The sequence below is a fragment of the Mytilus trossulus genome, chromosome 6, assembly GCF_036588685.1.
Source record: "Mytilus trossulus isolate FHL-02 chromosome 6, PNRI_Mtr1.1.1.hap1, whole genome shotgun sequence".
NCBI classification, from domain to species: Eukaryota; Metazoa; Mollusca; class Bivalvia; order Mytilida; family Mytilidae; genus Mytilus; species Mytilus trossulus.
The window spans coordinates 6606712-6620281 of NC_086378.1; the positions used below are offsets into that span (position 1 = coordinate 6606712).

The 13570-nt window shown below is 35.2% G+C and overlaps 2 protein-coding genes across 2 annotated transcripts in view; one reads left to right on the plus strand and one right to left on the minus strand.

Moving 5' to 3' along the window:
* Nucleotides 1–13570, plus strand: part of LOC134720671 (roundabout homolog 1-like) — a 108984-nt gene that overhangs the window by 17983 nt on the left and 77431 nt on the right. The gene's annotated exons all lie outside the window — the stretch shown is intronic.
* Nucleotides 3925–11579, minus strand: LOC134720670 (uncharacterized). The gene is made up of 3 exons (XM_063583076.1): nt 11533–11579; nt 7421–7572; nt 3925–6577 (listed from the first exon to the last, which is right to left on the minus strand). The coding sequence occupies exons 2-3, from the start codon at nt 7557–7559 to the stop codon at nt 3984–3986; spliced, it is 2733 nt and encodes a 910-aa protein (XP_063439146.1). The 5' UTR covers nt 7560–7572; nt 11533–11579; the 3' UTR covers nt 3925–3983.

Below are 13570 nucleotides of genomic sequence, written 5' to 3' on the forward strand. Positions count from 1 at the left end.
TTTATCATTTTAACAGGCAACTGTTTTAAAAATAAAATGTTCCATATAATTGTTTGCTTTATCTATACTTGTACTTTTACTAGTCTCACGTTACCCCACTTCCATAATGAGCAAGCGGAAACGTAAATATTTCTTTTTGCGTAAATGTTCGTAAACTGTTTTCTTTTAAATAGAAAAAATTAGAGGCAATGATTTGAAATTTAACAACTAAAGTTTCAAGTGACGGTGGTTAATTGTAGGATTGATTGCAGTTTGCTTTACGTCCAGTGACAAATAGATCATGCATGTAACATGTATGGGCGAGAACAAAATATCAATAAATATTTCTGGTAGGTTATGTAATAGAGGCGTTCCGGGATTATGGTTGAGTAAATTTGGAATGACACTGGAAAATGAGGGTAAATTGGATAGGGACAGATATTTTACCTTGCAACAGGCCACCTCAAAGAGTTTTTGCAACTGTTTTTGATTTTCAAAGAGCATAGTACTCTCTTTATTCGAGGAATCGGATTTAAAGTCCCCATTCTGACCGGATGTGTCTGCAAAGTTGATACACCCCGCACGCCAAATGGACGCCTCACTTTGGAAGCATTTTACTGTCGGTCGAACTGAGAAGACCAAGTGACAATTTCTATTCCTTTGTCACCTTTTAGGTGTTATTCGTAGAATAAAATCAAAATATAAAAATTATGTACAGTGTCAGAAAAATAAAATGTATTTGTACTCACTACGGAACAAGACTCTTTCTGTTGTTTGAATAAAAAGTTAGTCAGTCGTTTGCTTGTAAATTTCGAAAGAAACCAGTCCTGACTTTAAACTTGCGTTTATATACGCAAGTGGATACATGGAGCTGTCTTTAATCAGACTTTAACTAGCCCTGAATTGATTTTAATTTCTTTTTTGCCGAATCAAGTTCTCATGTATTTCTCAGTCTACGTTAACTTTCTCAAGCCTCATTCCGAATTTGATGTCTGTCCCGTGTAGATTTGTTCTATATGATTACAAAGCTAGCACTTTATATAATAAATGTTCGGATTCACTCTCTACAGACCAATGAATTGCAGAGACTGTTTATACTTGGAACACAGGGAAAGTTTTTCGGCAAAATATCAAAGTTAAACCACTTTTTTACATTCCATACTAACAAACTATTTTCTGTATGGGTTTCAAAGTCTGGCTGTACGATGAATGGTTCTTTTTCGCCTAATTCTATTTGAATTCTCATCCAGGTGATAACCTTTTTTCCATTTTGGCCGAGCGGTGTTTTGACGACCATTTTTATATTAATTAATATTTGTACAATTCCGTTTTTTTTACACATCGTCCTAAGTTTCTATAGATAAGAATTCTACGTTAAAAAAAAAATTCATGGGAATACGGCGTGCATCATGCATAAGTATTTATTGCAAAAATAAACCAAGAATAAAATAAAGTGACAAAACTCAAGTCCTTTATGCGTAAGAACATATATAGTTAAATCGTGCAGATGCTTAAATATTTAAGAAACAGAATATTTAAAAGTAAAGTAATACATTTTTAAAGGTTAACAATGAGCAGAAGAATTGCAGGAAAACGATAAAGCAATCTATGTCAAATAAGTTAACTGTTACGTATTGCATCAAAACTCTTGGCACTCTGCATCTAGAAAAAGTTTCCGTTAAAAATGTCACATAGTTACCAAATTATTTTTTTTATTATTTAAGATCACTTTGTAATTGCAGAACCTGCTGCATTGGCTTGTATACATGTTTGAACGTTATACGATAACGTCAGGAACGATAACTCGTGGCGTAACGTCATTCGGTATCGTGTTACCTTAAAACAATACTTGATTTTTTGAGGCCCTAGTCAAACAATAAATTAAAAGAGGATAACCTTCTTTGAACAAAAAAAAGTAGATTTTATTTATTTTCAAGCTGAAACAAAATCCATCTTTATTCTCCTTTTGAAATCAATGTCGGTAACTATGATATACAATTTACAATAAACATCTCCATAAAACAAAATATCAGAGCAAAGTTTACATTATAACATTTCAGTTAAATTGTTTTGAGGTATTTCTGGATATGTAAAATAAAACTTGCCTTCTTTTTAATTAAAATTTCCGAACAACTTACACTTTCTTCTTACCAGAAATTTAATATTTTCTCTTTAAAAAGGCCCATACATTAAAAAAACTCTTTTCCTTGTGTTTAAAATTAAACTGGTATAGATTTCTGTAATTTCATACACTGTTTATACGTCAGATGTGTTTTTTGCAATATACATGTATATTATATTTCATGACAATTAATAAAGATATTTATTGGGAAAAGCAAGGTTTTTATGTAATGAAATTCTCCTTTTTATATGAATTTTGGCATTGATCTTAATTTATGACTAAAAAGGGCTATATTTTTTTTTTAGAAAAAACCTAAAAGTGTAACATATGTGATGTTGTAAATTAATTAATGAAGCCATGTCAACATCAGATCAAAGAATGAAAGAAGGACAGTTAGCCATTTTCATTGGTCTTTTTATCTTTCTATCATGTGTGATAGGGCTTCAAGAGAGTGCTAAAATTTAATCCTCTTTTATCCTTGTCTTTTGTTTGGGTAGTGATCATTTTTTTATTTTGATATGTCACCTTTGTGAGGATAAGGGTATTAATATTGTGAGAGGGATTAGGAAATGTGTTGGTTTCTTAAAGATAACTATTGTCCACTTGTTTACAGTAAGAAGTTCTCCTAATCCAAGTAAGACCCTGATTAAATATTTAAGTTTTCTTTTTATCTATGTTTGGTAATAATTTTTACAGTTGTAGCTGTCAGATTATTGCTGTATAAATACTTCCCAGGCCAATTGAACACCATGGTCAACCATGGTTATCACAGATTTTGATGGTCAACCATGTTTAATCATGGTTGCCCCTCAAATACTATCAAGAAACCATGGTCTCGACCATGTCATACCATGGTGCAACAATTGAACACCATGGTCAACCATGGTTATCACATATTTTGATGGTCAACCATGTTTAATCATGGTTGCCCCTAAAATACTTTTAAGAAACCATGGTCTCAACCATGCCATACCATGGTGCACCATAGTCTAGACAAATGAAACAACACTTTTGAATTTGACCGTGGTGGTAAACCATGTTTCACTTAAGACTTGTAGTAATCAAGATTTTTTTCTTATCTTAAATTTTGTTTGCAAAATGGTATAAATAAGGTGCATAATACCATTATAAAATATAATTTTTAAAATCATTGAGAAGAAGTGGACATAAACCAAATGCTCTGTGTTGAAGGCTGTACTGTAACCTACATGTTTAATTGCTTGTAAACTTTAACTACATTGTGACTTAGATGGAGAGTTGTCTCGTTGGAATTCATACCACATCTTCTTATTTACATGTATATAAAGACACACCAGCCAATCCTTTAGACTGCAAGCCCTTAATCATTTTAAGGGGGAGTTGCGCTTACGAGACCTGTTGCAACATATTGCAATATTAAACTAAGTTTAATTATCTCCCTTGAAATATTTCTGGATTATTTTCCTTCATCATTGTTCATGCACATCCTGAGGTTGTGTATTGCAACTGTGGGAAGTTTCATCCATTTCGGTAAATTTGTTAAGGAGGAGTTATGCTTAAAAGACATATGGACAGATGGACGGACGGACAGAAGGACAGGGTGATTCCTTTTAGCCCCAAAAACTTTCTTTGTGGCGGTGTAACAAATGCAATAAATTCAGAAGGACCAACAACAGGCAATTTGCAAAAAAATTATAACTTAGACCTTCACTAATACTATATATACATGTAAATGTGCCTGAAAAATGAAAGAAGGGGTTATAATTAATAGTTAAAATACATGGGCTAAAAATGTTTTGGTTAATGTATATGAATGGAGAATAATTCACTGCAAAAGAGAATAATTGATCATGTTGATATTGATATTTAATATCACTTGCATTATTTACATCACAAATACAGATTATTTAAAAATACTGTGACCTAAAGAGTTTGGCATACAAGCAACATAATTAAAACCATCTACTTTCATAAAGAATACTTTTTCTGATATATTTTCAACAGGAAAAATATCTTTCCCTGAAGCTTCATTCACTCGTATGATGTGATGAGAATCCTCTACACATATAAAGCTTTCATGGTGGATTTCAATTTTTTCAGCAAAGGCTAGGACACTGTTCAATTCGGTGCAAATTAAAAAGTACTTTATTTGTCGAAGTTGACCATTCTTGCAGCGTACAACATTACAGATACGTTTCTTCATTCTATTGTATTCTTCTGCATATAGTTTTTGATTGTCAACTTGTACTCTAAGAGCCTTCTTGAAAGAAAGAATACTATCACATCCAGTCTCCTTCAAAATGAAACTTATTTCATCTTCATCCACATTAGTAAAAGGTTTCAGTGCACCTGCTGTGGCAACTCTTTCATTGTAAGGAGTGACAGACCAAGTTTTGGACCGCTTTTTCATCTTTATGATATATGATCGAGTCTCTCCATGTGCTATACTGTCAGTATTAAAGCAATTCATTTTTAGTTGAAGTTCAATCATGCGCAGACATTGTTTGGTAACATCTCCTGTACCATGAACAGACTGAAGTAATGCAGCGTTCCAATCTTCAAAAGCAAAGCAACTCCAACTCCACAATGGTCCCCACATTCTAACAAAAAATACCATGTGGGCACCAATATTGTGAACATTCAGTCCACAGCTTCCTTGTCCATAAAGGTTTGGAAACTGTTCATAAAAAGAGTCTAAAAGCCTTTCAGCTTTAAGGAGATCATATTCTGTAATGGTATCCCCAAGTAATAAATAAATTCCTTCACTTAATTGGGCTAAGTGTTTTAAGTAAATATCATCAAGATACCCATTAAGGCACGGCAGGGAATAAAACAGTAAAAAAGTTTGAAGTTCTGTGGCCTTGAAATGATTGTAGTTTTTCTCCAACTCTCTTGGCATACGCTCAATAAAATCAGGTGGACATATTCCATTTAAGCGTTTAGAAATTTTCTTAATATCTTTCCCTATAAAGTAGGGCTTATCACTGTTTGTAGGTGAAAATAATTTATACATGATTGCTTTCATCACACCTAGTAAAACACAGTGCATGTAGTCAGGCACAACACCTATAACAACATCAAACCATTCCATAGCAGCCAAGCCAGTTATTCCGCAAACGCCTTTTATACGCCGAGTTGATGTTGCATTTGGCCCTTTTTCATATTTGACATTATCTGACTCACGCATGACAGGACGATCATTTAGTGATCGGTAAGGATAGAACCTTGCATATCCTTTTCCTTGTCTGACAGACGTTCCTGACTCTTCGCAAGCAGAACAGCCGTATTCACCATTATGCATAGTCATGTTCAGGACGTAGGCTTTTGCCTGTAAGTCCATTGTCCCAACAAAGACAGCAAGTCGTACATCTAAAGATGCATTGGTACCAAATGGCTTTATATTCATACCATCTACATACAACTTGCACATCTGTTCTCCAAATGCACACATATATTGGGAGAACGGTGGTTTATCCTTTCCTTGCCAAATAGCTGCTAATACCATGTTTTCCCTAGAAAATCTACTTGATGGAGGCAGTTCATTGATGGCAAGAAAGACAGGCCACAATTTAACATTTGAAGAATTATACAGGGGAATACCATCAGTGTTGAATAGAGCACTTATATTGTTGGAGTCATTCAAAAACTGTCCAGGTTGACACAAAGTTCGATAAAATTGGCCATCACAAATATCACTTATTTCTGTGTGTCCAATATTTTGGCCAATTTTCTTTTTAGTATTTTGTATACTGGTCCATGAACCTTTTCTTTCAAAAATAAATTGAAGTTGCTTTTTAACATCTGCTAAAACAAAACTGTTTTTAGGTTGACGACTTGTACTTTGTTGTGCATGTAATTTTCCCTTATAGCGTAAACCTGCACACCCAACTGTGTCGCATCTAAATAAATCAGCATTTTCAGGAAATCTCTGACCACATATAGAACAGTAGTCAATTGTCTTACAGTTTGTGCATGTATTTCCTGCCAATAACATGACTTTTTCATATGTGATGTCCCTAAACTGACTGGAGTCGGGACATAACACTCTTAAAAGGTTCAACAAATCTTGAATTGCAATTCCTGATGAATTATGCCGTAAAAAGTAAGACACTAAGCATATAGCATTTAATTCCATTTCTGAATAGACTGACATTTCTGGTCCACCAGAGGAAATCTCATCTTCAACATAATCTGAAAGTTCTGAATCAAGGTCTGATTCAGATGAATCTGATTCAGTTGATGCAACTTCACTACTCTCATCAGAATAGTCACTTTCAAAATCACTGCTAGAAAATTCTTCATGCTGTTGGTCACAAAATCCATGTGTATTGTCAGACTCAATGCAAGTTTCACTACCACTTTTATCCTTATCTGTAGAACATGGAGGAGTGCTGATGAAAAGACCCTGTCTTGCTGATGAGTGTCGCATTGCTGTTCTCTTTGGGACTGGGACTGAGGGATCATCTTCATATTGCTTGTACACCCTTTTCAAAGGACCTGTAAAAGTTAATAATATGAGTTACATGTATATGTATGATTAAGGCATGGTATTAAATATTGACATTTAAAGTAAAATATTTGGCATTTTATAGACTTGCATGTATGCCCAAAAAAATATGTTTCCTCTTGTGTCGGAAAAAAAAAAGTTGGTGGGTCCTTTTATTTTTCTCTTTTTTTCTCTTTTTTTTTAAATTGAGAAACACAATTTTTTTTTGCCTTAATGAAAATGAGGACACATGTGAGACTACCATGACTACTACAATGTACAACATTTGTGCAAGAGTAATATTTTTCTGGTGTTTTAAGCCTGTCGGCACACTAAAACTTTCAAATAAGAGCATAGGCCTAGTACAAAGCTTGGTCAATAATTACATGATATAGATTGGTTTGTCCTGAATATGGTTAAAATACAAAAGTGCACATAATGTCTCACCTGCTTTACTAACCATGATTGATTTCATGTTGATAGTCCTAAAGATAAAGTTTTACTACAAGTATCACATAAACTGAAAACTATCAATGATCCATGAAAATGAGGTCCTGGTCAAGGACAAATGACACCTGCCAGACAGACATGTACACCTTACAAGCATTCCATACACCAAATATAGATGACCTACATGTATTGCTTATAATATACAAGAAACAGACCAAACCATGAAAATGAGGTCAGGGACAAAAAACATAGCCATACAGACATGTACAACATACAATCATTCCATACGCCAAATATACCGGTAGTTGACCTTTTGCTTATTAGTATTAAAAAAACTGACCAAAAACAAAAAAGATAATTATTAATAGTTAACATTTACATTAACAGTTACACTTTATTCTTACTTTTTTGGTGCTTTGTGTTCAGATGAGTAAGTATTCTCTGTTTAGTGCTGAGAAAACGTCCACATATCTTGCACTCATATTTATTTGTTTCATCCACTAGTTGCTTACAATAGCAAGAATCTTTAGGATTATCTTCCATTGAGCTCGATTAACTGTAAAATAATATTTAAGAAATTTGTTACAACAAACAGAGGTCAATAATTTTCATTAGCCATAAATAACTAAAATTCTCAAAGAGCCTGTTTCGCTCGTCTCAGCCTGGTAATATATCAGTTTATCATATATTTAGTACAAAATACAGCTATTTTGTATATCTAATAAAGGTTCGTTTTAATTGAATGAAAATTAGGCAGAGCAAACTTTTAGCAGTGAAAAACATAATGGACTGGTAAAAATTTATCAAGGCATGGGACCAGTGCAAATTAGCATGGGGAAAAACAATATTTCCATTGGACCTGGATTTTATTCAACTTAGATATATGCATGGTACATTGCCTTTTTTTTATAAGGACCATTCAATATTGGTTTGAGGGCTAGGCTTGTGCCAACAAAGGCGGGGCAAATACTTTTTGCAGTATACCTGTACATGTATATTTGGCAGGGCGAATCAATTTTTTACTAACAATAGTGGCGGGGCAGAAACTTTTTTGTGAGGAAAAATCATGCTGTTAATGGGGGACTCAACCTCATTTTTAATCATTATGTCCTTATGGGACAACAAGGGCTGGGCAAATACTTTTTGAGGTTTACCTGTACATGCATATTTGGCAGGGTGAATCATTTTTTTACTAACAATAGTGACGGGGCAGAAACTTTTTTGTGAGGAAAAATCATGCTGTTAATGGGGGACTCAACCTCATTTTTAATCATTATGTCCTTATGGGACAAGGGCTGGGCAAATACTTTTTGAGGTATACCTGTACATGCATATTTGGCAGGGTGAATCATTTTTTTACTAACAATAGTGGCGGGGCAGAAACTTTTTTGTGAGGAAAAAATCTAGTCCAAATAATTATGCCGTTTAAGTACGGCTTTTTGATAAAAAAATTTGGACGCCTTCAGAAAAATCAAAAATAGCCTTTCTAGACGGCCTTATTATTTGGACTAGGAAAAATCATGTTGTTAATGGGGGACTCGACCTCATTTTTAATCATTATGTCCTTATGGGACAACAAGAGCTGGGCAAATACTTTTTGCGGTATACCTGTACATGTATATTTGGCAGGGGGAATCAATTTTTTACTTAGAATAGTGGCAGGGCAGAAACTTTTTTGTGACGAAAAATCGCGCTGTTAATGGGGGACTCAACCTCATTTTTAGCTCACCTGGCCCGAAGGGCCAAGTGAGCTTTTCTCATCACTTGGCGTCCGGCGTCCGTCGTCGTCGTCGTCGTCCGTCGTCCGTCGTCGTCCGTCGTCGTCCGTTGTCGTTAACTTTTACAAAAATCTTCTCCTCTGAAACTACTGGGCCAAATTGAACCAAACTTGGCCACAATCATCATTGGGGTATCTAGTTTAAAAAATGTGTGGCGTGACCCGGTCAACCAACCAAGATGGCCGCCACGGCTAAAAATAGAACATAGGGGTAAACTGCAGTTTTTGGCTAATAACTCAAAAACCAAAGCATTTAGAGGAAATCTGACATGGGGTAAAAATGTTTATCAGGTCAAGATCTATCTGCCCTGAAATTTTCAGATGAATCGGTCAACCCGTTGTTGGGTTGCTGCCCCTGAATTGGTAATTTTGTGGAAATTATGCAGTTTTTGGTTGTTATCTTGAATATTATTATAGATAGAGATAAACTGTAAACAGCAATAATGTTTAGTAAAGTAGGATTTACAAATAAGTCAACATGACCGAAATGGTCAGTTGACCCGTTTAGGAGTTATTGCCCTTTATAGTCAATTTTTAACCATTTTTCGTAAATCTTAGTTATCTTTTACAAAAATCTTCTCCTCTGAAACTACTGGGCCAAATTGAACCAAACTTGGCCACAATCATCATTGGGGTATCTAGTTTAAAAAATGTGTGGCGTGACCCGGTCAACCAACCAAGATGGCCACCACGGCTAAAAATAGAACATAGGGGTAAACTGCAGTTTTTGGCTTATAACTCAAAAACCAAAGCATTTAGAGGAAATCTGACATGGGGTAAAAATGTTTATCAGGTCAAGATCTATCTGCCCTGAAATTTTCAGATGAATCGGTCAACCCGTTGTTGGGTTGCTGCCCCTGAATTGGTAATTTTGTGGAAATTTTGCAGTTTTTGGTTGTTATCTTGAATATTATTATAGATAGAGATAAACTGTAAACAGCAATAATGTTTAGTAAAGTAGGATTTACAAATAAGTCAACATGACCGAAATGGTCAGTTGACCCGTTTAGGAGTTATTGCCCTTTATAGTCAATTTTTAACCATTTTTCGTAAATCTTAGTTATCTTTTACAAAAATCTTCTCCTCTGAAACTACTGGGCCAAATTGAACCAAACTTGGCCACAATCATCATTGGGGTATATAGTTTAAAAAATGTGTGGCGTGACCCAGTCATCCAACCAAGATGGCCGCCACGGCAAAAAATAGAACATAGGGGTAAACTGCAGTTTTTGGCTTATAACTCAAAAACCAAAGCATTTAGAGGAAATCTGACATGGGGTAAAAATGTTTATCAGGTCAAGATCTATCTGCCCTGAAATTTTCAGATGAATCGGTCAACCCGTTGTTGGGTTGCTGCCCCTGAATTGGTAATTTTGTGGAAATTTTGCAGTTTTTGGTTATTATCTTGAATATTATTATAGATAGAGATAAACTGTAAACAGCAATAATGTTTAGTAAAGTAGGATTTACAAATAAGTCAACATGACCGAAATGGTCAGTTGACCTGTTTAGGAGTTATTGCCCTTTATAGTCAATTTTTAACCATTTTTCGTAAATCTTAGTTATCTTTTACAAAAATCTTCTCCTCTGAAACTACTGGGCCAAATTAATCCAGACTTGGCAATCATCATCTTTGGGGTATCTTGTTTTAAAAATGTGTCCGGTGACCCGACTATCAAATCAAGATGGCCGCCACAGCTAAAAATAGAACATAGGGGTAAAATGCAGTTTTTGGCTTATAACTCAAAAACCAAAGCATTTAGAGCAAATCCAACACGGGGTTAAATTATTAATCAGATCAAGATCTATCTGCCCTATAATTTTCAGATGAATCGGTCAACCCATTGTTGGGTTGCTGCCCCTGAATCGGTAATTTTAAGGAAATTTTGCTGTTTTTGGTTATTATCTTAAATTTTATTATAGATAGAGATAAACTGTAAACAGCAATTATGTTCAGCAAAGTAAGATTTACAAATAAGTCAACACGACGGAAATTGTCAATTGACCCCCTAAGGAGTTATTGTCCTTTATAGTCAATTTTTAACAATTTTCATAAAATTTGTAAATTTTTATTAACATTTTCCACTGAAACTACTGGGCCAAGTTCATTATAGATAGAGATAAATGTAAGCAGCAAGACTAGTAAAGTAAGATTTACAAACACATCACCATCACCAAAACACAATTTTGTCATGAATCCATCTGCTTCCTTTGTTTAATATTCACATAGACCAAGGTGAGCGACACAGGCTCTTTGGAGCCTCTAGTTAATCATTATGTCCTTATGGGACAACAAGAGCCAGGCAAATACTTTTTGCGGTATACCTGTACATGTATATTCTGCAGGGGGGAATCAATTTTTTCCTAAGAATAGTGGCAGGGCAGAAACTTTTTTGTGACGAAAAATCGCGCTGTTAATGGGGGACTCAACCTCATTTTTATTCATTTAAATAATGTATGCTTGGGACATAACCTTTTCCTCACTTGTACAACCATGGGACTTCAACTTTTTTATAGTTTATTTCAGTTTTGCACCAGTCCCATGCCTTGAAAAAATAGACTGGTCCCTATAGTAGGTCGAAAACCGGTCACTCGAGGATATTTAGCAGCTTTTGTTTTATTACAAGCATTATAAGTAACTATCGGCTTTTTCATAAATCTCTTACTTATAATGGCAATTAAATATTCAGTAAAAAGCGTATATAGAATGAGACCAGGGATTGAACATCTATGTTTCACCTTAGCACATCAATGTTTATTATACAGGCAGCCATCTTGCCGATTATTCCATACGCATTTAATACGACGATTTTCATTGGACGATACATGAAGCGAGTATGCGTCTACAGCCAATAGAAATATTCTACACAAAAAAATCGTATAAAAAGTTGTAGCGCGCGGATAATTTAAAACAGCATGGCCGGATTCGCAGCAATGCGATGGTTAAACGATAACAACAAAGTGTCTGTTCATGATTTAAAATATGTATTGGAGCCAAAGGAAAAGTACGCAGTAGGAGATGAGGGTAATGCTTGCTATCCAGGAAGTCCTGGCATATGGAGGTACAGGATCCTGTGTCTGGGTGGTAAGTTTTAAACTGAAAAATGTCTGTCCTTTGGATCAGTTCTCTCATATTTTTTTTTGTTGGTGACCAGCCACTTTGAATCCACCTTTTTATTTGACAACAGTCTTTTGTATGGGGATGTATGGTTAACCCTCCTTTTTATCCTGTGTTAGACCCCCTTTTAAGAGGGTGGTAAAGGGTTATTTTTGTGCAACATGTTTTTCCATTTCTATTTCATGAAGCTCTTTGTTCATCATGTTTCGTGAAATGGGAAAAAACAGCAACTTGCAAGCATTTTTTTATTGTGCATCTTTGGTTCATTGTGAAATGGTAATTTTATTTTGCGTTCATATTTGCACATATACCCCCACAGGGGGGCCTGGAGGCCGACCCCCTCCTATTTATGTAAAATTTTGTTGCTTAGATAGGAAATCACTGAAGCATGACTGGAGCAGTCCCCCTCTTAGGCAATTGGTGCCCCCACCCCCTTTATGAAAATTACTCAAGTGCACCTGGTAAGTGTATTTTCACTTTGAAAAGACAAACAAGAGGCATTAGTAGTTAGTGTGTAGAAATCTCAATATAGTCTTATAGAAAATACAAAAAAAAAACAATTTAAACACTCACACATTTGACTATGATATAGCTCACTTGACCCTTCTGATCACTTGGCATTGGTCCGTTAATTATACCCCACGCAACGAGTTGCGGAGGGTATAATGTTTTTGACCCGTCCGTCTGTCAGTCCGTCCGTCAGTCCTGTTTCTTGTCATAGCAACTCCTCTTAAACCACACAACAGAATTTCACGAAACCTTTTCAGATAATAAGGACATACAATGTAGTTGTGCATATCGACGGGAAATTGCGATTCAATTTTTTTTCTAGGAGTTGCACCCCTTTGAACTTATTTACTTTAATGTACTACTGCAATAGTTTGTCATCGCAACTCCTCTCAAACCATACAACAGAATTTCACGAAACCTTTTCAGATAATAAGGACATACAATGTAGTTGTGCATATCGAAGGGAAATTGCGATTCAATTTTTTTTCTAGGAGTTACGCCCCTTTGAACTTATTTACTTTAATGTACTACCGCAACAATTTGTCATCGTAACTCCTCTCAAACCACAGAACAGAATTTCACGAAACCTTTTCAGATAATAAGGACATACTATGTAGTTGTGCATATCGACGGGAAATTGCGATTCAATTTTTTTTCTAGGAGTTACGCCCCTTTGAACTGATTTACTTTAATGTACTACTGCAACAGTTTTGTCATCGCAACTCCTCTCAAACCACACAACAGAATTTCACGAAACCTTTTCAGATGATAAGGACATACTATGTAGTTGGGCATATTGACGGGAAATTGTGATTCAATTTTTTTTCCAGGAATAACGCCCCTTTGAACTGATTTACTTTAATGTACTACTGCAACAGTTTTGTCATCGCAACTCCTCTCAAACCACACAACAGAATTTCACGAAACCTTTTCAGATGATAAGGACATACTATGTAGTTGGGCATATTGACGGGAAATTGTGATTCAATTTTTTTTCCAGGAATAACGCCCCTTTGAACTGATTTACTTTAATGTACTACCGCAACAGTTTGTCATTGCAACTCCTCTCAAACCACACATCAGAATTTCACGAAACCTTTTCAGATAATAAGGACATACTATGTAGTTGTGCATATCGAAGGGAAATTG

Excerpts from the sequence above, each read along its gene's own strand:
- LOC134720670 (XM_063583076.1), bottom strand. The coding sequence starts at position 7,559 with ATGGAAGATAATCCTAAAGATTCTTGCTATTGTAAGCAACTAGTGGAT. Across the intron at positions 6,578-7,420 it reads GAACACAAAGCACCAAAAAA|GTCCTTTGAAAAGGGTGTAC; the intron begins GTAAGAATAAAG and ends TAACTTTTACAG.